The 24,774-nt window shown below is 68.0% G+C and overlaps 7 protein-coding genes across 7 annotated transcripts; 4 read left to right on the forward strand and 3 right to left on the reverse strand.

The window, feature by feature from the left end:
• Nucleotides 1–45: 45 nt before the first annotated feature.
• EMIHUDRAFT_447475 (hypothetical protein) lies at nt 46–4,031 on the reverse strand (the record flags this gene model as incomplete). The annotated part of the gene is made up of 12 exons (XM_005794183.1): nt 3,719–4,031; nt 3,567–3,650; nt 2,736–2,892; nt 2,394–2,495; nt 2,064–2,134; nt 1,910–1,991; nt 1,557–1,669; nt 1,385–1,445; nt 1,277–1,310; nt 1,086–1,174; nt 510–917; nt 46–165 (listed from the first exon to the last, which is right to left on the reverse strand). The coding sequence occupies exons 1-12, from the start codon at nt 3,985–3,987 to the stop codon at nt 46–48; spliced, it is 1,590 nt and encodes a 529-aa protein (XP_005794240.1). The 5' UTR covers nt 3,988–4,031.
• Nucleotides 4,032–4,496: 465 nt separating this feature from the next.
• On the reverse strand, nt 4,497–7,610 carry EMIHUDRAFT_194345 (hypothetical protein; the record flags this gene model as incomplete). Its single annotated transcript, XM_005794184.1, has 6 exons — nt 4,497–4,877; nt 4,957–5,234; nt 5,759–6,033; nt 6,174–6,413; nt 6,732–6,811; nt 7,020–7,610. The coding sequence occupies 6 exons, from the start codon at nt 7,608–7,610 to the stop codon at nt 4,497–4,499; spliced, it is 1,845 nt and encodes a 614-aa protein (XP_005794241.1).
• Nucleotides 7,611–7,819: 209 nt separating this feature from the next.
• On the forward strand, nt 7,820–8,878 carry EMIHUDRAFT_194346 (hypothetical protein; the record flags this gene model as incomplete). Its single annotated transcript, XM_005794185.1, has 5 exons — nt 7,820–7,852; nt 7,947–8,138; nt 8,243–8,326; nt 8,423–8,545; nt 8,723–8,878. The coding sequence occupies 5 exons, from the start codon at nt 7,820–7,822 to the stop codon at nt 8,876–8,878; spliced, it is 588 nt and encodes a 195-aa protein (XP_005794242.1).
• A 296-nt stretch (nt 8,879–9,174) lies between these two features.
• Nucleotides 9,175–12,195, forward strand: EMIHUDRAFT_194347 (hypothetical protein; the record flags this gene model as incomplete). The annotated part of the gene is made up of 11 exons (XM_005794186.1): nt 9,175–9,220; nt 9,701–9,820; nt 9,997–10,049; nt 10,247–10,297; nt 10,374–10,454; nt 10,592–10,957; nt 11,027–11,175; nt 11,265–11,354; nt 11,459–11,543; nt 11,875–11,916; nt 12,097–12,195. The coding sequence occupies 11 exons, from the start codon at nt 9,175–9,177 to the stop codon at nt 12,193–12,195; spliced, it is 1,182 nt and encodes a 393-aa protein (XP_005794243.1).
• A 1,943-nt stretch (nt 12,196–14,138) lies between these two features.
• EMIHUDRAFT_431815 (hypothetical protein) lies at nt 14,139–14,910 on the forward strand. Its single transcript, XM_005794187.1, has 3 exons — nt 14,139–14,402; nt 14,476–14,655; nt 14,685–14,910. The coding sequence occupies exons 1-3, from the start codon at nt 14,145–14,147 to the stop codon at nt 14,784–14,786; spliced, it is 540 nt and encodes a 179-aa protein (XP_005794244.1). The 5' UTR covers nt 14,139–14,144; the 3' UTR covers nt 14,787–14,910.
• Nucleotides 14,911–21,285: 6,375 nt separating this feature from the next.
• EMIHUDRAFT_194351 (peptide methionine sulfoxide reductase) lies at nt 21,286–22,173 on the forward strand (the record flags this gene model as incomplete). The annotated part of the gene is made up of 3 exons (XM_005794188.1): nt 21,286–21,420; nt 21,648–22,012; nt 22,086–22,173. The coding sequence occupies 3 exons, from the start codon at nt 21,286–21,288 to the stop codon at nt 22,171–22,173; spliced, it is 588 nt and encodes a 195-aa protein (XP_005794245.1).
• Nucleotides 22,174–22,464: 291 nt separating this feature from the next.
• Nucleotides 22,465–23,109, reverse strand: EMIHUDRAFT_95035 (hypothetical protein; the record flags this gene model as incomplete). Its single annotated transcript, XM_005794189.1, has 2 exons — nt 22,465–22,908; nt 22,945–23,109. 2 exons carry the CDS (start codon nt 23,107–23,109, stop codon nt 22,465–22,467), a joined length of 609 nt encoding a protein of 202 aa, XP_005794246.1.
• Between the last annotated feature and the right edge of the window lie 1,665 nt (nt 23,110–24,774).

The raw sequence follows: 24,774 nt of genomic DNA on the forward strand, positions 1-24,774 counted from the left end.
GTGCGCGTCGTACGGGTCGCTCTTCATCGGCCAGTCGAGCGGCACTCAAGTGAGCTCGAAGGAAGCAAAGCATGCCCGGTTGAGCCAGTCGCTTCGAACGCCCGTGAAATCTGCTTTGGCGCCAAAGCTTGTGACGAGTTTTGCCACGAAAAAATGGCCCTTGGCCTTGCTAAAAAGGGGGAGCTAACTGGGCGGCCAAATTCACACCTCGCGGGACTACTTATGTTTACCCCCCCGCTACGTGTCGCACGAGTGCAACCGGGTAGCGCGGGCGGGGGGCTAAAATTGCCCGGTGTCGGACGTGTGCGGGCGCGCGCGGTGCGCCGCCGGTGTGCGGTGACCGGTGGACAGGGGGCGGTGGCGACAAGGCGAGGGCGGAGGGGCGAAGGCGCGGTGGTGGAACGCTGCAACCGACGCGCTACTAGACTAATCTTGCGTAACAAGGGTCCACGATTTGAGCTCTAACTCTCTCGATCGGTCTCGGGACACGACGGCTCTGCCGGGGCAACCCTCAGCCCCTTGCCTGGTCGCTTGTCGTAGTGAGGCACAGCGTCCGTGACGAGGTCCGACACGACCACGTCCCGAGTGCCGCCGCCGCCGCCGTCGCACCCCTTTGGCGTGAGTGTGCGCTCGAGCGGGTGAGAGTGGCCGGCGGGGTCGGACCAATGGCCACGGTTCCACCCCTTGTGGAAGAGCCGTGCACCACTCGCGCGGCCGCCGCGCCGCACCAAATTGGTCGCCGCGAGCACCTTGCCCGCGGCGGCGACCGCCTCCGCTTCCCACCCGCCCGGCAGGCGGAGCGAAGTGACGGTCGACGGCGCCGCCAGCCGCGGGCGCCAGCACCAATCGCTCGGCCGCGCGCCGTGAGCAATGGCGAGGCCAGCTGTGCAAGTGGAGGAGTTGCGCTCGTAGGTCACCTTGCGGCAGAAGGGGTGTGTGGGAGGGGCGGGGGGGAGGGGAGGGGGTTCAGCGCGGCCGGATCAGAGGGTGCTGCGGGCTCTGGCGGCTAGATGTAGATGCAGATGCGGCGCAGCCTCAGTTGGTGGGTGTGTCCGTGCTGGAGGGAGTGTGTGCGCGCGAGGCACCGAGTGGCAGGTGGGCTCGGCACAGCAACGCCGCTCGCACTCGGCCAGAGACGGCGCCTCTCCGGCCGGCCACACCACGCGCGCGACGCCTACGCCAGTCGGGGCCGCGCTCGACGGAGTGTCGCAGGGGGGCGGGAGGGGGTGCTTTGGGCGCCGTAGCCGTAGTACGGCTTGGAGTGCGCTGCGGCCACGTTGTCCACGCCGCGAAGCCGCCGGAAGCCGCAGCTGCAGCCGGGCATGCCGCGCACACGGGCGGGGCGGCCGGCAGCGCCGCCGCGGGAGCGTCGCACGGCGCACACGTCGTTGGGCTTCGAGGTCGGCTCGGGCGCGAACTTGTCGCCGACGACGGGCGCCGCGTACCTGAGGACAGCCGGGAGGAGGAGGGGGGGGATGCACGTGCCCTGCAATCCTGGACGCGTTGCGGGGAGCGGCCGACATTCCAATCGCGGGCAGTTGCGGGCAGTCTCGCACGATGTTGCTGCGAGCGGGTGGTCGGCGAAGCTTGGGCACGTGGCCGCGTCGCCGACCAGAGTGAGGAAGGCGGCGAAGGGCCGACGCCGCGGCGGTGCGCCCGTGCGCACCGCCTCGAAGCCGGCGGCGGTGTGGTACCTGTGCGTCTCGGGGGACTCGGGTCATCTCGGGCCATCTCGGGCGGCGACGAAGCCGGCGGCGGTTGCGGCGGCGCCCCCGCTTGAAGCACGCCTCGCCGCCTCCCGCTTGGTGGGCGCAGACCTACTCACCGCTGCACCCGTGCGGAGAGGCTGCTCGCACGCGCGCAAGCCCGAGGGCAAGCCCGAGGGCTAGGCTGGCGCAGCATCGCCCACCTCGCAGTTGTGGCAGAGGTCTCGCCAGCCCCAATAGCAGCGCAGCAGCGGGCACCACGGGAAGGTGTCGAGTGTCACGTACCTGTGGACATGCCTCGGACACGTCGTGGGCGTGTCCTGGGCATGCGCACGGGAGGCCGTCAGCGTCGTGCACTCGGAGGCGGCGCCGAGCTGGAGCGCCATCTTGACGAAGGTGGAGGCGAAGACGCCCGCCAACAAGTCGGCCTGCGAGCGGACGCGAGGCTGAGAGTCGGCAGCAAGCCGAGGTTCATCAGCCTCGGCTCTCGACCTCGCTCTCGGCGCAACCTCGGCGCAACCTCGGCGTGATCTCGGCGTGATCTCGGCGTGATCTCGGCGCCCCCTCGCCTGGGAGAGCAGGGCGAGGTCGAGCAGCTGCAGGTGCAGCATCTCGTCGCCCTCCCTCCGCCGCTCGCTCTTGCGGTGCGACTCCTGCACCGCCCGGCGGTCCTACCGGCCATCTCACAGACACGTCCTGGACATGTCCTGGACACGTCCCCGACTCCCGCAGTCGGCGCTCCTCGCGCAGAGTGAGCACGTCGAAGCCGTCCGTGGAAGCCGTCATCGCCTCCGCCGCGACCGAGGGGTCGTCGGTGGCCAGGAAGATGGTGCCTACAGAAGGCAGTCTCGGGTCATCTCGCGTCATCTCGCGTCATCTCGGGTCATCTCGGCTCATCTCGGCTCATCTCGGCTCATCTCGGCTCATCTCGGCGCAGGAAGAGGGCGCCTACAGAAAGCTCCCACGGCGGCCTTTCGGCTCCCGCGACAGAGTCGGTCCTCCGCTAGGTAAGGTGGCGCCGCTGGTGACCCCCGCCTCGCGCAAGCGCGTGACGGCGTGCGCAAACGACTTGACGTACTTGCAGCCGCCTCGCTTCGCGTCGCCGCACCCGTCGCCCAGCCGCACATGCATTCCGACGAGGGGCCGGCGCACCGAGCGCGTCCACGCAGCGACGCCCTCGCCAAAGCTCGCCGCGAAGGGCGGGCGTGCCTTGCCGTCGGCGGGCGAGGAGGAGGAGGACGAGGAGGAGGGGCCAGGGCTCGCGGCGGGGTGGGCGGCGGGCGGGCGGCGGAGTAGCAGCGCTTCGAGGGGCGGCGGCGGCGGCGCGCGGCCGGCGTCCTCGGCCGGGGATCGGAGCAACGAGGCGCTCTGCAGCGGCGCGGGCGGAGGACGCGTCAGCGGGGGGCGTGCGGCGTGTAGGGCTGCAACACCTGCTGAAGTGTTGACTGAGCACAGCGGGATGCGGCGGAGCAGAGCTGGCCGCAGCGGACTGTGGGCGCCTCGCCTGCAGCGTGCGCGCGAGGCCGGCCGCGAGGCGCGGGCCGGGCGAGAGGAGGTACTGCGTGAGCGCGCGCCAGTACTGGAGCCACGTGACGCGCGAGGACCACTCGTCGGGCACCTGGGCGAGTCGTGTTTTTGTGTGTGGGCATGTCCTGAGGTGTTGTTGCCACGGGACGTACGCGCATCGCACGCCTCGAGGAACTGAGTGGACTGGTGCGCCTGTGTTCCGCGGCGTGTGGTGTTAGGAGAGGCGGCCTCCGCACCGCCGAGGGGCTGCGTCGGCGGTGCGCCCAGTGAGGCTGCGTGAAGGCCTTCCGAAAGCGCGACGCCGTCGAGAGAGGACAGGAGGCGACTGTGCACTTGCGGATGGGAGCGCGGCCGCGCTGGTCCTCCTCGAAGAGCCGCTGACACGCCGACGGCCGCACGAGTTCCTCGAGCGGGTACCTAGAAGGGCTCGATGACGCGTCCAGGGAGGCTCACCTGAGGGTCGTCTCGCCAAGCGGCGGGTGCACGATGTCGGCATCGTTGCTGGCGGCCAGTCTGTCACCACGAGCGCACGCCGCTGCATCAGCGCCATGTGGAACGACATGGTCAAAGCTAGCAGCTTGTTGCCAATCCCATTAGGCGAGGTCGGCGCAAAGTACACGGCTGTATCGTGGTAGGAGCACGGCAGCGAGACGTGCCGCTCATCGAGCCAGGCCTTGAGGTCTGCGTCGAGCGTCCCGTTGCCTACGACAAAGAGACCCGACGGACCGCCGCGGCGGCGGTGCCGGCGGCGCATGTTTCGAAACTTCGGCGCCGAGCTGAGCAGGTCGCTGCGTGCGCAGGTCGACCGCGGAAAGAATTTTAGAAGGCCGGGGCCTGATCGTCCTTCCAAGATCCTGCTCGTGCCGGCGGGGGCCCTGTCCTTCTCCCACCCCTCGTCTGGCGTGTCCGTTTTATTTATTTATTTTGGCACGCAGCTGCGTAATCGTCGGCGCACGTGCGCGGCTCTTCACGGCCTGTGCCTGCGAGTTGGCAGCCCGGGCGTTCACGCGCTGAATCATCATCGTCATTGCTCTGTCTACACCCTCCCTCAGCCGAGGTCTCGCACACACATCGTTTTTTGCGCGCATAGACAGACCGCTGACCGGAGAGGCGTGGGAGATCCTGGCGGGAGTGTTGCGTTTTGGTGTAGGTTTAACAACTCTAGATTGAACATAGGGAGCTTTTGAGCGGCAAGGCGCTGGCGGCTAGGCTGGTGGTACTCTCACGCGACTGCATCCACTCAAAGTATTGGTACACAACGCCTCACAAAGCCACCATGCAGTACACGCCGCCGCCTCCCTCCCTGTCCTTCGACTGCAACAGCATGCCGAGCATCCCGCCCAGCGCCTGCATAGTTGGGCGGGTGGAATGCTCGCGCACGCACGTCGGTTCCGCCGCCGCGGCCTGCTGCGGCCTCGGGCCGGACAGGAGGTGCAGGTCGCTGATGGAGAGCGGTTCCCCGGCAGCGACCGAACGGCTGCAGCGCAGGAGAATCCGCGCCGGCCCGTCGTCGACAAAGACCGCCTCGAGGAAGCAGTTTGCTTGCGCACGCTGCAGCCGCACCCAGCGCGAAGCGTTGCCCTCCGCACGCGCGTCGAGGACGACAGAGGTGACCGCGCCCTCGCGAAGGACGTCGAGTCGCACCTGATCTCGGGAGATCTCGGCTCATCTCGGCTGGTCTCGGGTAGCACCTCGCGCCGTCGTGCCGCGCGGCGAGCCTCACCGTACCGTCCCCAAACCAGCACCCTGCCCTGCCCGAGAGCCTGACTTGTGTTGAGCTCGCGTCGCCGCCTCCAGGCCCGATGTCCGCGAACCGAACGCGGCCGGCGACCTCGCACACTGCTGCGCCCGCGGCGAGAGGAACGGGGCTGGCGCAAACAAGGGGAGGCCGCCCCCCGCCCAACGCCTGCGCCGGAGCGGCGGGCAACAGGACGAGGAAACTTGTCGGCATTGCCCGCGGCTCCGTCGGTGGCAGGTGCGGGAGGAACGCGGAGCGGGTGCCTGCACACACCTCAATCCGTGAAGAGGCGCCGTCCACAGTGCGCACTCACGGGGACAAAGTCGGGGCTTGCCCGCGACAAGCATGCCGCAAGACCGCCCAAACGAGTCGGCCACAGGCCTGGTCCAGGCGGCTGCAGGCAGGAAAGCAGGGCCTTGCCGCCATAGACGCGCGCACGCAAAAAGCGCGGCGGTCGCCAGGACCTCCCGCGCCTCCGCCTCCGCCTCCGCCTCCGCCTCCGCCTCCGCCTCCGCCTCCGCCCCCGCCTCCGCCTCCGCCCCCGCCTCCATCTCCGCCTCCGCCTCCTCCGCCTCCGCCTCCGCCTCCTCCGCCGCTGCGGGAGCGGGTGGTTGGACAAGGAGCAGCGGGTAGGGCAGACTGCCGCGGGACAAGTCTGCGCGCGCGAGGAGGTGGAAGAGCCTGCGCCCGCCAGCAGCAGGGAGGGGAGCCCACGACGGGACCGGCCTCCCCTCCCACCGCGGCAGCAGCACGCGCGCAACGCCGCCACTCCCGGACCCCCCGCGACCTCCCACGGCACCGCCCTCTCCACACCCGCCCATCGCCTCGCACACCCCCGGCCAGCGAGACTGCAGCAGCCGCCGCCACCACGCCTCGTCGCACAGCCGCGCGCAGTGGCGGCAGACAAGCGGCATGGCGGCGGCGTCGCCCCCGGGCCATGTGCTCGCCATGTGGAGGATTCGTTGCAGCAAGTCCTCAGGGAGCGAGAGCAGCGGCGGGGGAGGAAGCTGCTGATCGGCGGCACACGCGCGCAGCCGCACCATCTGGCCAATCGTGCCAACCCTGAGGCGTGCCTACGGGCGATCTCGGGTGACCTCGCGCGATGCTAGGATGATCCAGCATGATCCAGGGCGATCCAGGGCGATCTTGATCCCCGAGGAGAGGAGCGATTGGCTGCTTGAACACTGCTAACCACCACTAACCAGCTACCATGGAGGCGCGCCAGCGATCCCGCGCTCATCGCCGCGATGTCGCCGCACGCCAAACCGCGCGAGAGCAGCGCCGCCGTCGCCTCCGCACCGAGCGACGCGCCCGCGGCCGCGTCGCACACCGCGCTCGCCCAGGCGGGGCGCGTGGCGCCGCCAGACGAGAAGAAAGCCTCCGCCTCGGCCTCCGTCAGCGGTTCTGGCGGAGGGGCGACGTCGTCGGCGTAGAGCGACAGCCTGCACTCACCGCCCAGCCGTGAAGAGGCGCCGTTCACAGCTCCCGCGCGACGGCGTCGGTCGGACAGAGGGAGCGCCGGATCTCGAGGAGTCTGTCCAAGCTCACGAACGCACGTCCAGCCCGGCCGCTGCCGCCCTCTCCGCCGCCACCATCGCTGCCGTCCTCTCCGCCGCCACCATCGCTGCCGCCCTCTCCGCCGCCACCATCGCTGCCGCCCTCTCCGCCGCCACCATCGCTGCCGTCCTCTCCGCCGCCACCGTCGCTGCCGCCCTCTCCCGTTGAGAGGCTGCCGCAAGCGGCGTCGGCGGACGGCGTACCGCCCGTGCAGCTGCCCGCCCTTCCTCGCGCCGCGCCTCGGCGGCTGCCAGCGCAGGAAGGCGCTGCTCCAGGAAGGCCCCTGCGAGGCCCCTCGTGCAGCCGCCGCTCGTGGCGCGCCGCCCGCCCGAACCCGTGCGCGAGCCGAGCGAGGTTTCGGAAGGGGGCGCGCGTCCGCTCGTCAGGTCCGTCCTCGAGGTGTGGAGAGGCGAGCAGCACCTGAGCGAGTTTGTCGAAACTGATTGTTGAATCCCTCGGGCCCGCCCTCGAGGGAGAGGCGAGCAGCGCACCAGCCCGTCTCCGAACCTGCCGGCGACGATCGCCGGCGACCCCTCCATCGCCACCGCCGCCGGGCGAGCGCTCGACGCAAAGGTTGCGAGCACCTGCAGCGCCGCGCCGCCGCCCTCTTGCTCGAGCAGCTGTAAGAGTGGCCCGTTCGCATACCGTGCAATGACGGGCGCCGAAGGCCCGCCGAGAAGGTCCTGGCCGGCCGCAGTGAAGGCAACGCGGCACGGCGTCGCCTCAGCACCGACGTGGTCGATATCTCGCACAGACACCGGGAGCAGACCCAACTCGCACCCGAGGAAGGCGCCGGCGCACACGCCGACGAACCCGCCGCCCGCGCGAGTCCACTCGCGAATCGCGGCGGCGCCTGCATCGCCTAGCCGAGCGAAGGTGTGCGGCGCAAACCCACCCGGGACCACAAGCACAGTGTGACCCGCGAGCCGGCCCGAGGCTACGTCTTCGCAGGAGAGCGTGGTGAAGGCCATGCCGGCCTCACCCGCCAGCCGCTCGCGCACGTCTGGCGCGGGGTAGCCGGCCTCGGAGGCCAGCTTGACCGGGTCGGGGAGGTACGCCACATGCTCTCCGCCGGCCCACATTCATTCGCGGCTGGGTTCGGCTACTGAGGGGGCGGGGCGCGCTCACGTGGTCGCCAAGTGAGTGAGTGTCTTTCTCCCGGACCAGTCGAGACCAGCCGGAATTGCCGTACGCGGGAGCGCTTCGCGCCCATAGGCAGGGGCTCGACAGCCCTCTAGGGGTGCCGGCGCCCTGCTGGGCGCCCCCCGCTACCTGGTCAACGCCGCATCGAATGGCGGCGAGCGATCCGGGTACTCTTAACGGCGTTCATAGAAGCGGAGACCCTCGAGGTCGCCGCAGCCAACGGCCGCAGGTCTGTGCTTGACTGGCTGAGTGGCTGTGGGCAGCGCAACGCATAGTACACAAGTGGCAGGTGGCAGGTGGTCCTTCGAACGGGACTGGCGAGCGCTGGCACCAGTGCTAAAAAGAAATACTGGTTACTCGAGGGCACCTTCGGCGAGTGGCTCGACGAGCAACCGTTCGAGGTGGAGCCTGCGGCTACCGCCCGGCTGCTCAAGCACTACACGGCGGAGAACCGAGGGACGCGAGCGGTTGCGAGATGGCCCCCAAGCGCCAGCGCACTGCCAGTCCTGGTCAATCGCCGCACGCGGAGCACGCGCCGCCGCCGTCGGATGACGACGACGACAGCACGCAGGCTTTTGCAAACCTCGTCGACGATCCGATGAGCAGCTCGCAGATGAGCGTCACCGACAACCCGACGCCGCGGCCGCACGACACGGTGAAAAGGAACCGCAGCAGCAGCAACGCGAACGCCGCGCTCGACGGCGGCGGCGGCAGCGGCGGCGGTCCATCCGAGGCGGTGCCCCTTGCCAAGGACAAGAGTATCCATGACCGCGTGCACGGCACGGTGGCGCTGCCGCCGCTGCTCGTCGCGGTGATGGACACGCCCCACTTCCAGCGGCTCGATCAGATCCAGCAGCTCGGCGGCTGCCACTTTGTCTACCCGTCGGCAAAGCACTCCCGCAAGGCGCCCGCGGCTAGAGAGTGTTCTCCCTCGCCGCCGCCTCGGCCCAGAGCACTTCTCCGCCGGCTGCCTCTGCCGCGCCGCCCTCTCCTGCCGCGCCCTCGCCCGTCTCCAGCCGTGCCCTCTCCTCCACCCGCCCGCCCCCCGCAGGAGCACTCGATCGGCGTCGCCCACCTCGCGGGAACGCTTCTCAAGCACCTGCGCGTCCAGCAGCCCGAGCTGCAGATTTTGGAGGACGACGTGTTTTGGGGGCAGCTCGCCGGCCTTGTGCCCGACCTGGGGCACGGGCCCTTTTTGCACATGTAAGAGACCTTTTTCAAATGGCAGGGCGGGCTGAGAGGAGACCCCCCCCCCGACGATTCCGAGCGCACCCAAAAGGAACCGAACGGTCCCGAAAGTAGGCGGGCAGGAGGAACTCCCCCCCCCAAAACTCCCCCTGGGCAAAAAACCCGAGGGGGCGGCTGCCCCCGCGGCGCGGCTGCAACCCTGGGAGCCCGAGGAAATGTCGGTGGCCCTTTGACCCTTTGGGGTTTTGGCCCCCCCCCCCCCCCCTCTCCCTCCCCCCCTCCCTCCCTCCCCTTCCCCCTCTCCCAGCGGCCGGCATGGGGAAGGCCCCGCCCCTCACCAGAGGCGACGCTTGCGGGGAAGGTGCTTCTCTTCGACGACTTGCTCGACTCGAACCGGATCGAGCTCTCCGCCTACTGCAGCAGCGCCGCCTGCCCCGCCGAGCAGCGCCGCTTCGTCAAGGCGCTGCACCCCCACGGGGCTCGAGCCGGGCCCGTGTCTCGGCTACGCCTCGGCCATCTCGCGAGCCTCGGTCGGTCTAGGCGCTGGTCAAGGGGCTCAAGCCGGCCGAGGAGTGGCCGCAGGACATCGGCCGCGACAAGAGCAAGCGCTTCCTCTTCGACATCGTGTCAAACTCGCGCAACGGCGAGATCAACCGAGATTGGCCGAGATTGGCCGAGATCAGCCGAGATCGAGCGAGATCGGGCGAGATCGGGCGAGATGACGCGAGAACAGCCGCGACACGTCGTGAGCAAACTCGCGCAGCGGCGCCGTGTGGCAGCTCGGCGCTTCCGGCGCTCCCCGTTGGCACGCGAGACTAGCGGTGCACTCCCTCGCCGCCAGGCGTCGACGTCGACAAACTCGACTACCTTCTGCGCGATGCGATGGCGTGCCACGGCGCCTCGCGCCCCTTCGAGCTCTCTCGCCTCTTCGAGTCGACTCGCGTCATCACGCCGCACCCGGGTCCTAGATGCGGGAGCTACAGGCCCGTGCATTCCGAGTGGCACTCGAGAGGGCACGCATTGGCATCAGCTGGCATTCTCAGCCGCATTCCACCGCATGCGTAGCCCGTTGTAGCCCGTGTGTGCACGCCCGCAGCTTGGGCGTATTGGTGACCTTTGGGCGTATTGGTGACATAGGCACTCGGATCGCATCCGCGGCGCGCGGTGGACACAGGATGGGCGTCTCGAGGGTGGCAGGCACACGCTCACGCACACCACGCACACCACGCGCGCGCACACCGGGAGGCTCCTCCTGTCTTTTGGACGTGGAGAGGGGTAGTCTGGCCTTGGCCCCATTAGCCTCGGGAGGAGTGTCCCCCCCCCCCCCCCCCTCCCCCTCCCTCCTAGGCGGGACCGGCCCGCTCGCGCGTCGGCCGACGCGGTGCAGGCGCAGGCGCAGGCGCAGATCTGCTTCCAGCTCAAGGCTGCAGCCAGCCTGGTCGAGACGTACTGACAGGTGGGACTCGACTCGAGGGTGAGGTCGTGTGAGTCAGGTGGCCACAGATTTGGTCGAGATCTACACGTTGCGCGCCAAGCTGCACAAGAAGCTCTACCAGCACCACACCGCCAACGTCGCAGAGCTCATGATCACCGACGTGCGCTCGAGCTCGCCGCGAGCCGAGATCACCCGAGATCACCCGAGATCGCCCGAGATCGCCCGAGATCACCCGGCTCGGCGCACGCCAGCCGCTCGGGAAGGCGCGTCTCCTGATGCGCGCTTGGGCGTGAGCAGGTGCTCAAACTCGCCAACGACCACTTCTCCTTCCGCGGCAGCGACAACGCCGCCACCACGCTCGCGCAGGCCGCCCTCGACCCGAAGGCGTTCGCGCGGCTCACCGACGCCATCCTCGACTCAATCTACGTCTCGCTTGAAGAGGGGCTCGACGAGGCGCAGGGGCTGATCGAGCGGATGAAGAAACGCGACTATTACCGCCAGATCGGCCGCTCGACGCAGATCTCGCCGCTGCCGCAGTGCTACTACTGCGGCGAGCTGACGGAGATCCGCAGCAAGTTCTGCGGCGCGTGCGGCAAAAAGTGCAAGGGTCGCCTTCACGTCAGCGAGAGGCCCGACGAGCCTCACGGCCCAAACAACCCGGCGGTGCCTCCTGCGGCTCGGCGCGAGGCGTGCCCGCATCGCAGGCGCCCTCACGCCCGCCCGCGCGCACAGGTGGCGCAGCTGATCGGCAAGCGGCCGCCCGACTTCGAGCAAGACATCCTAACGTTCGTCGACGAGGCGTGGCGCGCCGAGGCGGGGGAGGCCGTGCCACGAGCCGCGTCTCTCCACGGGGCTGCCGCTGGTAGGCGTGGCGCGGCGAGGTGGGCACCTGTTCCGACGTCGACTGGCGCGCCTCGGGCTCGGTCTCGGCGCCGAGCGCGGCGTGCGGTGAGCGGGGCTCATGCTGTAGGTGCGTCTGGCTCGTCGACATCAAGCCGCCCTCCTGCTCAAAGTGCTCTGTCCTCGGCGGCGACCACGGGGACAACCTCTACTGGCGCGTGTACGACCCGCTCTGGCGCGCAACAGCTGTCGCTCTAGCAGAGCTGTCGCGCCCCGCTGCGGCGCCCGACGCCGTCTGCCCACACGCGCGCGCGCCGGGCGTAGGAACACGGGCTTCTACAACCCGAAGGAGGAGGGGGAGCAGAAGGACTCGGTCCACTACGTCGACATGGAGTCGCAGATGTCGCCCGTGCAGCTGCCGCGCGCTAACCAGGAGCGCACCCGCCCGCCGCCCTCCACCCCTCCTCGTTTCGGCCACTGCACGAGCGCGGCGACGCGTCCACGGCACCCTCGCGGGAGGCGCTGAGATGACCCGAGATTACCCGAGATGGCCCGTGACGCGCCCTCGCAGGAGCGCACCCTCTACCTCTACCTCAAGAACGAGCGCACGCTGCGGGCGGGCGGGTCGGAGGCCCGCCTTCTCTCCGAGCTGCTCTTCGACGCGTACGAGGCGCGGGCGGAAGCTGGTCGAGGCAACGGGGCGAGCCGACCCGAGATCACCCGAGATCACCCGAGATTAGGCGTGGACGAAGCGTCTCAAGGGCAAGGGGGCGACGAGCCAGGTACGGGGGGCCTGCGCCCCTCCCCCGCCCTTCTCCCCATCGCCCCTCTCCCGCATCGATCGCCTCTCTCGCTCCCTCTCCCCGCCCGATCTGCCGCCCCCGACCCTCCTCCGCTCCCAGGAGGGGAACCAAAACACGCCCACGCACACGCCAAGCCGCGCGCAGCGGCGGCCGGCGCAGGGCAAGTCGACGCTGCGGCCAATGAAGATGTTCACACCCGTGGGCGAGGGTGAGGAGTCGACGGAGGCGCACCCTTCGAGCGAGCCGGGCGGCGACTGAGTGGCGCAATGGCGGCCGAGTAGCGGGCCGCGGTCGTGTGTGTGACGCGACCTACGTAGGCTCTGCGTTCAAATTGTGCCGAGAATTCTTCGGGAAAAGAATTCTTGAAGAACAAGCCTCTCTATAGACTGGCACGACAAGGGCGCGGACTGGCAAGCATAACGGACTCGGGGCCGGTGCTTTGACGCAGCACAGTGTGCTTCGTGGTAGCATGAACTCAGAACGGCCCCCCGAGAGCGCCTCTTCGACGCCCACGGGTCCCGGGGGGTCGGAGGGGTTGCGACAGAGGGCCCCGGCTATTTTTTGTTTGAATCCCGGAGGCCGTTCGAACATATAACGTGCGTTCCACGTGCCCGTCCACAGCTACGGACAACATGCTAGCCCAGCAGGCCGCTCCCACCGCCGCCCGCGGCGGAGGCAAGGCGGCAAAGGGCGGCAAGGGCGGCGGCAAGGGCGGTGGCAAGGGTGGTGGCCGTGGCGCACCAGACCCGCTTTGCGCCGCCGCCCTCAACGCCCGATATACTCGGTTAGAGCCGGCGGAGCGACGGCGGCGGAGTTGCGGCCGCCGGTGACCTCACACGGTGTCGAGCGCCGTAGAGACGGCCCCGAGAGCCGCCGCCAGGTGTGCCACGACCGCCGCCGCGAGGCTCGTGGCGATGGATGCGCCAGACCCGCTTTGCGCCGCCGCCCTCAACGCCCGATACTCGGTCAGAGCCGGCGGAGCGACGGCGGCAGAGTTGCGGCCGCCGGCGACCTTCCCCTCGACCACGCCGCCGACCCGTCGACAAGCACACGCGGACTGCCATCGAGAAGAAGGAGAAGGAGCGCGGCGCATCCGGAGCCCGCGGGCGCGGCGTGGGCGGGCGCGGGCGCGGGCGGGCGCGCGGGAACCCCGCCAGCGGAGGCGACACAATGCCTCTGGCGGCTCTGCAGGCGGCGCGCGGCGCGCCCCTCGCCGGTCTCCCGCACGCTCCTGAGGGCCGAGAGGGCCGAGAGGCGGGGTTGGTGACCCGGGGGCATGGGCGGTGCGGCCCGCGCCGCGTGCGGGCGCGTGGCAGCCCGTGAGTGCCGAGATCGGGTCTGTGCTTCGACGTAGCATGGGCCCCCGGAGGCCCATCTACAGCAGCGGCGAAGTGAGCGTGTTTGTGGTGTTGGTGTGACGTCTGAGCTTGGATCTGTGACTAAAGCCGCTTACCACTGATGGATCCCCACCCGAATAACACACAGTGAGCGCCCCAGCACTTCACTACGCCCTCCGCGCGAAATCGCTAGTGGTGCTTTGTGGCAGCACATTGTGCTTTGTGGCAGCACGGGTGCGGTGCCCGCGAGACCGAGAAGAATTCTCGCTGGGCTGGCCGACCATCCATCGCCCCGCCTTCGCCGCCGTGCCCAACACAATGCGAACACTTCGCTCCGTGAAGGTGCACGCGCCGGCGGAGCTCAAGGCTGCCCTCTCGGACGTGCGCTCCGACGCGTCTCCCACCGACTGGGCTCTCTGCGCGCTCGAGCCCGACGGCAGCTCCCTGCGCCTGGTGGGCAAGGGCGAGGGCGGCGCGGAGGCGTTGGCTGCGCAGCTGTCTGACGACGCGGTCTTCTACGGCCTGGTCCGCCGGACGGACCAGATCGACAAGTCGACCACGATCAAGTTTGTGTTCCTCTCCTTCATCGGCTCCGCCCTCTCGACGATGAAGCGCGCCAAGGTGTCGACCGTGAAAGGCGCCGTCTCAGAGGTCTTCGCGCCCTTCCACGCGGAGCTGATGTCGGCGACCGAGCCGTCCGAGGTGACTTCAGCCACTGTGGACGCGCTCGTCCGCGAACTCGGAGGCGGCGCCGTGAGCGACGGACGGGCGGGCGCGGCCGCAAGCAAGAGCGGCGCGGCCGCAGAAGTTGCCACTGCCATCGGCGGGCGGCACAACGACGTCGGCGCCCACAAGACCAAGGCGGCGGTCATGGCTCCGCCGCAGCCGGCGGGGACGGCGGTGTCGCCCGCGGTGGCGGCAGCGATCGCGGCCGTGCGCAAGGGCAGCGGCGGAGCGACGTGGGTGCTGCTGGGGTACGAGGCTTCGGGCACCCAGCTCAAGGTTGAGAGCACGGGCACGGACGGCGGCGAGTCGCTGCCCGCGGCCTTCGACCCGGCGAGCGCGCAGTGGGCGCTGCTGCGCACGGAGCACGAGATGGGGTCCGCCGAGGACGTGGTCCGGCCAAAGGTGAGAGACGCCGGAGGGAGGGAGGGAGGAGCGGTGAAACGGGTCGGGGGACGCATCCCTTGGTGCGCCAAAGGTGACGCGCTTCACGCTGCTCTCGTGGGTCGGAGAGCAGACGCCCCCGCTCCGCCGCGCCAAGCTCACGACGCTGCGCGGCGAGGCGCAGGAGGCGAGACGACGCCCAAGCCTTTCGCGCGCCTTCCTCTTCGCCCGCCACGCTCCCTTCCCTCCGCGCCTCTGTCTCACACGCCGCCCGGTGTCTGCTCCGCCCCCTCTGGGTGGCAGGTGCTCTCGCCCTTCAACGAGGAGAAGCTCAACCTGAGCTCAGAGGCGGAGGCGGCCAGCGCGCTGCGGGAAGCGGCGGCGGCGGCCGCCGCCGCCTGCTAGAGGCGGAAGGGGCGACACGCTCCTCGGCCGCTTTTGCTAATCGTACGGGCGCTTGGGCGGGAGGTGCGGAATCGACCTATTTGGGCCGATCGAATTCTTTTTCTGAAGAAAAGAATGTAACACTGACAACAGCAGAGCAGCATATCGTCAGATTGGATCTCACTCTGCCATCTCTGTCGCTGAGCATGGGCTGGAAGTGAATACGGCAGGAAGATCCCCCACCACACACGTTGTGTTGCGCTGTGCATTTTCGGTACCACGGCGTGCTGGTGTTTCTTCATCTGAATTCGGCCGCGCGCGCGCGCTAGGGATCCCTCGCCAGGCATGTTGCTGCTCACAGCTGCCCTGCTGCCGCCTGTGCCGCGAAGATCACTCGCAGCAGCCCGCGCGGCCGCTTTGCGAGCAGCTGCCACCGACGGAGAGTTGCCGCCGCCTGCAGAGGCTGACCCGACCGCCGCCTTTTTTGAGGAGGGATCGCCGTACGAGCTCGACTTGAATGTGCTCCAGGAGGTTTCGCGCCGCATGAAGGCGAGCGGCCGGCCTCCGCAGCAGCTCACCGCGGCGCTCAGCTCCACCGGCGAGCCAGCCTTCTCGGCGCCCGAACTCGTCCCTCCCAAGCCGCCACCCGGGTATGACGACGAGGGCGAGTACGACCGGCTGGACGCGCGAGACTTCTGGCACCACCGCCTGTACGGCGTCTTCCCCACCGCCGCCCGCCGCGACGCGGTCCTCGCCTTCCGAGAGCGGCTGCAGCCGGTAGTGCGCTGCTCGCTGGCGCTGCCACTCTTGCTCGGCTGGAGACGTCCCGCCGCCGCCGCCGCGCTGTCGCTTGCCCTCGCGCCGTGGGTGCACGCCGCGCTGCCGGGGGCACATCTCGCCCTGCAGGCGTGGCGAAACGCTCGCTCGCGCGCCGCGGGCAGGCTGCCGCAGGTACCGCCGTACCCAGCGGCGGGCGCCGCCGCCGCGCAGGGCGCGGCAGCCGCAGCAGCTGCCGCGCGCGGTGCTCCCTCCTCGTGGCTGCCTCGCGCGCGCGCGCCCGACGTGCTCTGCGTGGGCTACCTGCTCGCGGGCAGCGGCCTGGTCGCGGCGTCCGCACTCTCCCGCGTCGCCAACCCGCTCGAGCCTCTCGGTAGCGCACACACTTCCGAGACACGCGCCTCCGCCGCCTCAGTCACGCCGCGCCTCCTCCGCCGTTGCGCCACCGCGGGCTGTCTGCCCCCAGCCCTAAACCCGACCCAACCCTCCCCGGGCCGGTGGCTGCCGCGCTCGTGCTCAGCCTAGTTGTCTCGTCTGCGGGTGTAGGGCTGGCGCTCTCATCCCGCCTGGGCATGGGCGCGGCGCTGTGGCGCGAGAGGGACCTCTCCGATGACCTCTCCTCGGAGCCTTCCAAGACCCTTCTCGGGCCCCTTCTAGGTACTGGAGGGACCTCTCCGACGAGCTCTTCTCCGAACGCGGAGGAGTCGGCGCCTCCCGCTAGATGCCGAGCAGCACACACCCCTGCATTCAACCGGCGCCTCCAACGGCCATACTCGCGATTGGCGGTTCTCCCTCGTCTTCACGCCCAGGATTTCCAACAGCTTTCTGTATTAATGCAGCGCGCCAGAGCACTCGGCGCGTGTACTCGCACCCGGACGGGACGTGTCCACCAGGCGCCTCCCGCTTCCGCTGCTGGCGCCTCGTCGCCACGGCGCTCTGTGCCCTCGAGGCGGACGCCCTGGCACACAGTCCTCTCCCTGGAGCCCTCCGAGACCTCTCCCGGAGCCTTCTCTAGGCCGCCGCCCTCGCGCGCGCCCTCTCCGCCGCGCTGCAGGTGCCGATGGCGTCCGCCCTCACGCACGGGTGGGCGCGCGCGCTCCCCCACCCCGTGGCTGCTGCCACGCGCGCGCTGCTGACCGCGCCTGTCGCTCCGCTCCTCGCTCTCGCGCCGCCGGGCGTAGGCGCCGCGACCACTGCGGCCTCGGGCTCTCTGTGCGCGCGGCTGGGCGCGCTCTGCTACGGCCTGTACGGTGCCTGGTGGCTCTGCTTCCCGGCGGAGTCGCTCACCCGCCGCGATTGGCGGCCATCGCTACTGCCCGATCGGCCTCCCGTGCGCAGCCTCGGCTCGTGGCTGCTGCTGCGGCTGCGCGTTGCCGCGCCCGAGCCGGCGGGCGAGTCGCTCGTCGCCGCCACGTCGGTCGCGAGTGTGCGCGAGCAGCCGCTCGGCGTGTGGGACGCAAAGATCGGCCACGGCTTCCCCTCCGCCGTCTGCCGCCTCTCCCCTGTCGCTGGCGACGAGGATGCACTCGATTTGCCGGCGCCTCTCGGCCGATCCCGCGCGGACCCGCCCTCCCCGTCCGGCGCAACCGCCCCCTCCCGCCACGCGCAGGCACCTTCGCCGCTCCAGGCGCTCGAGCTCTTCGACTTGCTACACAAGGAGTCGTTCGACGACGACGCCGCCGCGCTGGTTGCGCCCGACTGGCGCGAGGACGCAGAGGCCGCGCTGGCGGCCGCGAGGGCGGCGGCTGCGACCGGGCGCACGGAGGTCTTTCGGGCGGAGGACTATCTGGCGGGCGTGCCGGACGCCGACCGAATGAGCGAGGTGCAGAAGCTCAGGTTCCAGTTGATGGCGTGGGCGTCCAAACCAAACCCAAAGTACGAGAACAAGAGGCTCAAGCTCAAGGTCGACCTCGGGCGCGACACGCCGCTGGAGGCGGGGCAGGAGGCGCCAGGTGCGCTGGGGCTGGGTGACCGCGCGGGTCCAGAGGTGGCGGATACGTTGGGCGGCGACGATGGGTGGACACTGGCGGGCCCCGATGTGACGGTTTGAACTTCACGGTCTCCCCGTGTGCGTGCGCTGTGTGGGAGTCTCGACGAGAAGTCAGAAGACGATATAAGAGATTATAGAGCCGCCGGCCGTAGAGAGTGACGTGTGTGAGTCGCAGACGAATCGTGAGCGTGACCGCGTCGTGCGTCGCGGTGACCGATGAGGGTGTGCGCGGTGCGGACCGGTGTAGAATCGGCCCGCTGGACTTCAGATACCAGTACTTCTCTCTCCACATGCAGCCCCACCGACGTACCGCGGCCACTAGCAGGCTACACGCGCGGCTCTACACCCACACGTAATCAGACTCGGAATCACACACACCTACACGCTACGACCTGCTCGCGGTACGTCGGTGGATGAATCTGAAGAACGCGAGTTGTCTGACGGCAGTCCCCGTCCATGCATGTGCTGTGCAGGTGTGTCTTCCCGGCAGTCTCGGTGCTCGAGTCTCCCCGGTGATAGGAGGGGATATTGAATCGCAGCGACAATTGCGCTTTGACCAAGATTCTTCTAACTCTAGGAAGTGAGCGGAGCACGCCACAAACTCCAGGACGTGCCACCTGTCGTGACCCCCTGGAACACCCGTACCCCCGCACCATCTCCGTCGCTTGGTTCTATAACCTTGCCACCACACCGGGAGCGGCCAGGCAGGGCTTCATAGACTCGGTCGAGAGACCCCAGATTGGCATCCATGCCTTTCTGGACAGGGTGGCCCGCCACAAGGACCCCAGGAATTGCGACTCGCCGCTTTCCTCCCGCTGTGATTCTGTGTGAGCTATATGTGTCTTGACGTTTGCCAACAATACACCTAAGGGCTATAAGGACGTGCCACCTGGACGGCACCCCTCCTCTTGCTTGTCCCGCCAAACCTTCTCAGCTTTGCCGAGGCGAGAGTACTTGCCACCCGAATTCCGGCTTTTTTATTTTTTCATACTATTACGCTATTAGTACCGCGACAATGGTGAAACTTCTTGAAGGCACACACACCACACCAGAGCGCAGTTCAAGGATCCCGCAGCTCTCCTTCCCCCCCTCCTCCCGCGCCCCTACCATCTTGGTTGGCGCGACTCCGCGGCGTTCGTCCTGTCGACGAGCCCAAGCGTGCCCCCCCCCCCCCCCCCCCGGGGGGCAGTTCAAGGGTTCGGGAGTTTTTTTTTCCCCCCTCTTTCGGGGCCCTTACCATTTTGGTGGGGGGGATTCCGGGGGGTTTGTCCTTTGGAGGAGCCCAAGGGGGCCCCCCCCCCCCCCCCCCCGCCCCCACCCCTCCCTATCCTCCACGCCAGACTCTTGTGGGTCCGCGAGTCTCGCACGCCCTTCAGCACGCGTTAAGCTCGAACTTGAGCGCCGACGGGTGAGTCGGCGTGCGAAGGAACTTGCGGTGGGGCTCGTTGCTCCCCTTTTGGTGGTACCCGGTGCAGAGGAGCGGCGCTGCGTTTGGCTGACCCGGCTCGGCACACAGGCCCAGCAGGGCGCGAGTGCCGAGCGCGAGGAGGTGCCCCGAGGGCAGGGGCGCGAAGACGCCGTGGATCGAGAGGCCGACGTCGCGCGCCTGAAGCATCATGGCCGCCCTGTGTGGTGGCGGGCGCGCCGTGGCAAACAACCCGGTCGTCTGGGACACGAGAGCCACGTATTGTGTCGCCTGGCCCGCCAGCGCCTCCGCGGCAGCCTCATGCTCGGTCGGCGTCGCCCGGCGGCGGTAGCGGGGGCTAGGCGGCGGTGGCGGCGGTGGCGGCGGCGGCGGCGGCGGCGGACTCGGTGGCGGAGGCGAGGTGGACGGCGTCAGCCGCTCGTACCACGGCTCGCAGTGGACGTAGGGCTGGCCAAAGGAGCCGCGGCGCGGCAGGCCAAGCTTCTCGACAAAGGAGCAGTTGGGGGTTGTGTAGCACCAGGGCGTCTGCCCCGGAGCGAGGGCGTCCTCCCACGCCTTGCAGAACGCGCCGTACCCGTGCTTGTTCTGGTAGCCGCTGCACGCGCACCCAGGGGGCGCCCGCCAGCCGGCAAGCTGTTGCGCGTTGGAGCTCGGGGCGGGGTCGGACGGGTAGCCCGCCCCCTCGGTGGCCGTGTGCACCTCGGGGTTGCACGTCTGGCTCTTGAGACCGAAGGAGCCCTTTGCCGCGGACGTGGAGCACTCCTCGTCGACGTAGCACCACGGCTGCTGCGAGCTCTCCTCCCACCGCTCGCAGTAGCCCCCAAAACCATAAGCGTTGGAGAAGCCAGAGCAGTGGCAGTTGGAGAGGGTCAGAATCTGCGGCCGCCGGCCCTGCTCGTCGAGGTTCAGCGCGGAGGCTCGTGCGCGAAGCAGGGCCACCATGGCCGGAGAAACTTTGAACGCCAGGAAGGACTCGGACTCGGCCGAGCTGTTTCCTCCGAGCCTAGCGACGCCGTCACGCGAGACTGTCACATGGACGCCGAGCGAGGACTTGAGACAGACCTTCTGCGCTCCGATTGATGTGCTGTACGCCCAGAAGCAGGCAGCGAGGCCGCCCAGCGCCACGGCGGCGGCGCCAACCACAAACATGCCTCTTTCGCCGAGGCCATCAAATGCCACGTTCTTTGCGTTGCTCACGGTCGTGGAGATGCGGGCCATGGCGTTCTGTTTGGACAGGCGGTCGGCGACGCGATCAGCGTGGCCGCCGCTGACCATTCCGCTCTCCTCGCTCTCGTCGTCCGTCTTCTCCTCGTCCGACATAGGAGTATGTACGCGGCGGGTCAGTCCTGGGGCCGAATTTGCCACGTCAAGTTTCGCCGAGGTTTTCTTTATAGTGTATGTAGCTCTGACTACATTCCCGTAGGAGGACTCTGCTGACAGGGTTTGCGATGAGGAGCGACCCGAAGGGTTTCTCGGAGGTTAGTGCACCACTAACCGCCGAAGCGCAAGAACTCTACGACGGATCGGGCTTATACTATACATGTACTAGCATTTACCGAGTCAGTGGCCGTCCTCAGCTTCCGTGTTACTGTCACTGTCAGTGCCAAAATTCTTGTTGGCTTCTAAAAATTGGATCGCTCCTCATCGCAAACCCCGTCAGCAGTCCTCCTTCGGGAATGTACGTAAGAGCTACATACACTGAAAAATCTCCCTCTCCCTCTGTCGTGTGCGGCGCGACTGTCTGCTACTCGCATACGTGTATATGTAGCCCACTCTTTTTTTGTCAGAGTAGGAAGGCTGTGTCGAGTGCCAAACGAAAGAAAGAATTCTAGATATAAAGCCCCTCTCCAGCACTGGCACGAACTAGCACCACAAAAGACACAGAAAAAATCCAAGAGAGGGGTTGGAGGGCGGGAGAATCCAAAAAAGCCGTCCAAAAAGCCACAAAAAGCCAGCGAGCCTCACGTTACGCGATTGCTCGCGAAGCGCAGCATGATGCGTGGCCAGCTTGGGAGGCTGCCGCCGCTGTCAGAGGCGGCCGCCACTGTGAGGTCTCGAGGGCCGACCGGCCGGGCGAGCATCCGCGCTGCCGACGACGTGCTCGAGGCTGACCTTCAGAGCGACGAGATTCTCGCATGCTTTGAGGAGGCGCTCGGCGAACGGCAGCCAGAGATGGGAACGGATGCTGCAGCAGGGCGAGAGGCGAACGCCGAGAGTGCGGAGGCCGCACCGCGACTCGAGGCTGCAGCAGAGCAGCAGCGGGAACATTCCCTGCTTGCACCGACCGCGGGGCGCGGCGTTGAGCCGGTGCTGCAGACCCGGTGCCTATGCTGCATACGAATTCCGGTGGAGGGCGCAGATCGTGCGAGCCAGATGCCGGCGCCCGTCAGCAGATCGGGTCGGCAGCTGCGAGCATTCTCGAGTGGCGCGGCGAGGCGGCGCGAGCGAAGGTGCTAGATAAGGTGCGTGATGCGGGGCGAGCAGATGGGGACCCGGCCGCCCCAGAGGAGGAAAATGGCGAGTAAAAAACACATCGTGTCCTCAGCCGCTTCCTCTATGGCCGCTTCCGCTATGGACTGCCCAAACCAAATCTCTCTCTTTATGCGATCCAGACCCGGCCGCGGCCGCGGGACTGGCCGCCGCCACCGAGACGGCCGTCATCGCGCTGGGGTGATTCTGGCATCCGCAGGCCGAGTACGACTCGCTTCCCGGCGTCGTCTCCACCTCGGTCGGCTATACGGGTGGTGCGTCCTCGAACCCCACGTACTCCACCGTCTGCCGCGGGGACGGGCACACAGAGGCTCTCAAGGTGGAGTACGACCCGACCAAGACTTCATACGAGGCGCTGATGACACGCTTCTTCGCCGAGGCGTCGGCCCACAAGAGCAAGCCGCAGTACATGAGCGCCGTGTGGGCGCAGAATGCGGAGCAAAGGGCGACCGCCGAGAGAATTGCGAGGCAGAGCGGCAAGCCCATCCCCGTGCTCGACGCAAAGCAGTGGCACGACGCTGAGGAGTATCATCAGCACTACATCGACAAGCAGTATGGAAGGAGGTGAGGCTGCCACCGACACCCTCCGCTCCCGACACACTTTGGTATCAACTCGCCGCGGAATGACGCTGGCAAGGCCGCAACAGCAAGATGAGGGCCGCACACCGAGACCTGGATCGTGCGTGTGCGCCCCCGCTGTGGCCGGGCTGCTGAAGAGCTTATAGGAGCGGTGTTGAACGTGTGTCGGTGGAGCCGGGGCGTGGACCGTGGAGGCTGAGACCTTTCAGTCAGATGGGTGTGGAGAGAACTGTGTGTGATGCCTGATTCAAATAGGACGACACTGCTGGCAACACCGCGCTCACCTTCCTCTTGGCACCCACAGAGAGATCCCTCTGCGCGTTGGTCTCAGCCGCGACCTCTGGGCGTGTCGGCGCCCGTTGGCAGTCGTGGCGTCATCTCGCGCGAGGGCTCTGGAGCTACATGTACATGTACACGCCTCAGGCAGCGGTGGCCTGTTATCTCGCCGCCGCCTCGAGCAAGTCGTCCAGCTTTGCGTGCGCGCCAGTGCTGGGGTCGAAGTGCGAGAACAGCAGGTCGGGGCCTTCAAAGACGAACGCGCCGCCCTGCTGCAGGCCCTGGTCATTCTTGGGCGGCAGCCACGGCTTCCAGCGCTTGGTAGCGTCGATCAGGTCGGCGGCGCCGTCCTTGCGCGCGCGATCGAGAATCGCGAAGGGCGTGTCAACAGTGAAGAAGGTCGTGGCAACTCCCTTCTTCAGGCCGAGAGCGTCGTACGCGGCGTTCTCTGGATCGCAGAGGAGGGTTTCCGCAGGGAGGCCGACGTGCTCGCAGTACTCTCGGCCTCGCTCGGCCGTCCCGATGCCGACCGCCACGAGCTTGGCAGGCGGCTTGCCGCCGCGGAGCACAGGCAGCACATCACGTGCAAGCTGTGCGCCCAGCTCCTGGCAGAACATTCAACCAAACGATCGCATCAGCACCAGCACCGCACGCTCGTCCGTGGCCCACTGCTCGGTGAGCGGGACCGCCACGCCGTCGGTGGCCCGCAGCACGTCGATGCCGCGCAGAAGGTTGAACGCGTTGGGCGGCGCGGTGGCGGACGGCACGGTGAACGAGGCGGCGGCGGCCGCGAATAGCGAGAGCATGTACACGCGTATGCCGTTCCTGTGAAACTCCCTCCAAGCTTCTACGAGTAAGAAATTTCCCCGCCTGGCACAACACAGAAGGAACTCTTTGAGGGAGCAGTTCGAGGCGGCGATGGCGGCGGGCGAGCTGCTCGAGATGCTCGAGAGCTTGCCGCGAGGGGCGGTCGAGGCCTCCGTGCGACTGATGCGCGGTTACACCCACCCGCACGGGCGAGTGGCCAGAGCCCATTCTCACTCACTCACTACAGTTGTAGCCCTGCCCCGCAGCGCGGCCGCTCGCCAAGCCCCGCAGATGAGTGGTCAGATGGTTAGTGCCAGAGAGCGAGGGGTCCGGGGGGGAGCACAAATAGGACGCCCAGCCCTGCCCTGGTGCCGCCGAGCGAGTGCATATCCTATGCGAGAGAGGATCCCCTGTGCCCTGTGCCCAGCCCTCTCCGCGCGGCGATGCGCCCACCCCCCTCGCTTTTGCAAAATCCTGCAAAGGTGGGGACGTGTCTGTCCTCGACCCAGCCCTAGCTTGCGATGTCCGTTTTGTTTATTTAAAACGACTCTTTCTTTACTTTCCGAGGTAACGAACTCCGCCGTCAACGGCCGTCATCGCATTCGCCTCCTGGGTCTTGTGCTGACTTCTGACTGTCGTTGCTGTTTCTCGACTGTCTGTGCTTGTGCGCCTAGCGTCCTGTTTTGTGTGTTTGTGTCAACGTGTTCCGCCCCATGGCATGGGACTGCGTGGCCGGCTGGCATCCCCGCGGCTTGCACCTCGACTTTGCGCTCGGCACCGAGGCGATCAACAACCTCGGCGGGTATCCAGGAGGCAGCGGCGTCCTCTGCCAGCCGCCAGCGCTTGGGTCGGCGACCGACTGCTCGTGCGGGTGCGGGTGCGGCTGCTCGGACTCCGCGGAAGGCACGCTTCCGGTGCTGCGGTACAACGGTGTCGGCAGGGTGTATGACGGCGTCAGCACGGTGGCGGCGGGCCTGGACCTCGTCGTGAGCAACCTCACTTCCTACACTCCCTGGTCTTCAGCGCACAATGGCAGGACGATGAATGGCGGGAACTTCGCCTCTATCAGCCTCCTGCAGGGCACGCAGACCACCTTTGGGTTCGAGTTCGTCCAGCCGGGCACCAACGCGCCCTTCGTCGTAGACCACCCCTTCGACTTTTGCTTCTTTGACTTTGACACCGGCCCGCACCTCGGGGAGCTCGCAAACATGAGGGAGAGCATGGTCGCGTGCGGCACATCGGGCTACTTCATGCATGGTAAGCTTCCCGAGGCATCTTCAATCAAGGACTTCCTCTGCCCAGACATTGACACCTCGCCCTACATGCGAATCGAGGAGGATGCGGGCTGCATCCGCGTCGAAGCGCTGGCCGAGGGGCGTGGGCCCGACAATCCGAGCGACTTTCCGGAGGCGCTAATGAATATTCCGGGGGGCGCCAGCGGGACGTGCGGCGACTACGACAAGTGTCCCGGGTTGGCGCACGGCCGAATGCCCGGCGACGGAATCTCGGGCTACCCGCGGCCCCCTGGCAGAGTCTTGGACGAGGTCATTTGCACCGACGAAGGCGCCGAGATCCCAGGCGCCGGCGTCTACCCCGATGGCTCGAGGAAGTCGGGGCAGCCCTACCGCTACACGATGCCCAAATTTGTGTGCCTCCAATACCCT

The sequence above is a fragment of the Emiliania huxleyi genome, assembly GCF_000372725.1.
Source record: "Emiliania huxleyi CCMP1516 unplaced genomic scaffold EMIHUscaffold_1, whole genome shotgun sequence".
In the NCBI taxonomy this organism is placed as follows: Eukaryota; Haptophyta; order Isochrysidales; family Noelaerhabdaceae; genus Emiliania; species Emiliania huxleyi.

Bases quoted from the DNA above. Each gene is read 5' to 3' on its own strand.
- EMIHUDRAFT_431815 (XM_005794187.1), top strand. From the start codon at position 14,145: ATGGCTCCGCCGCAGCCGGCGGGGACGGCGGTGTCGCCCGCGGTGGCG. The intron at 14,403-14,475 runs GTGAGAGACGCC...GGTGCGCCAAAG, and splicing joins AGGACGTGGTCCGGCCAAAG to GTGACGCGCTTCACGCTGCT. The intron at 14,656-14,684 runs GTGTCTGCTCCG...TCTGGGTGGCAG, and splicing joins TCTGTCTCACACGCCGCCCG to GTGCTCTCGCCCTTCAACGA.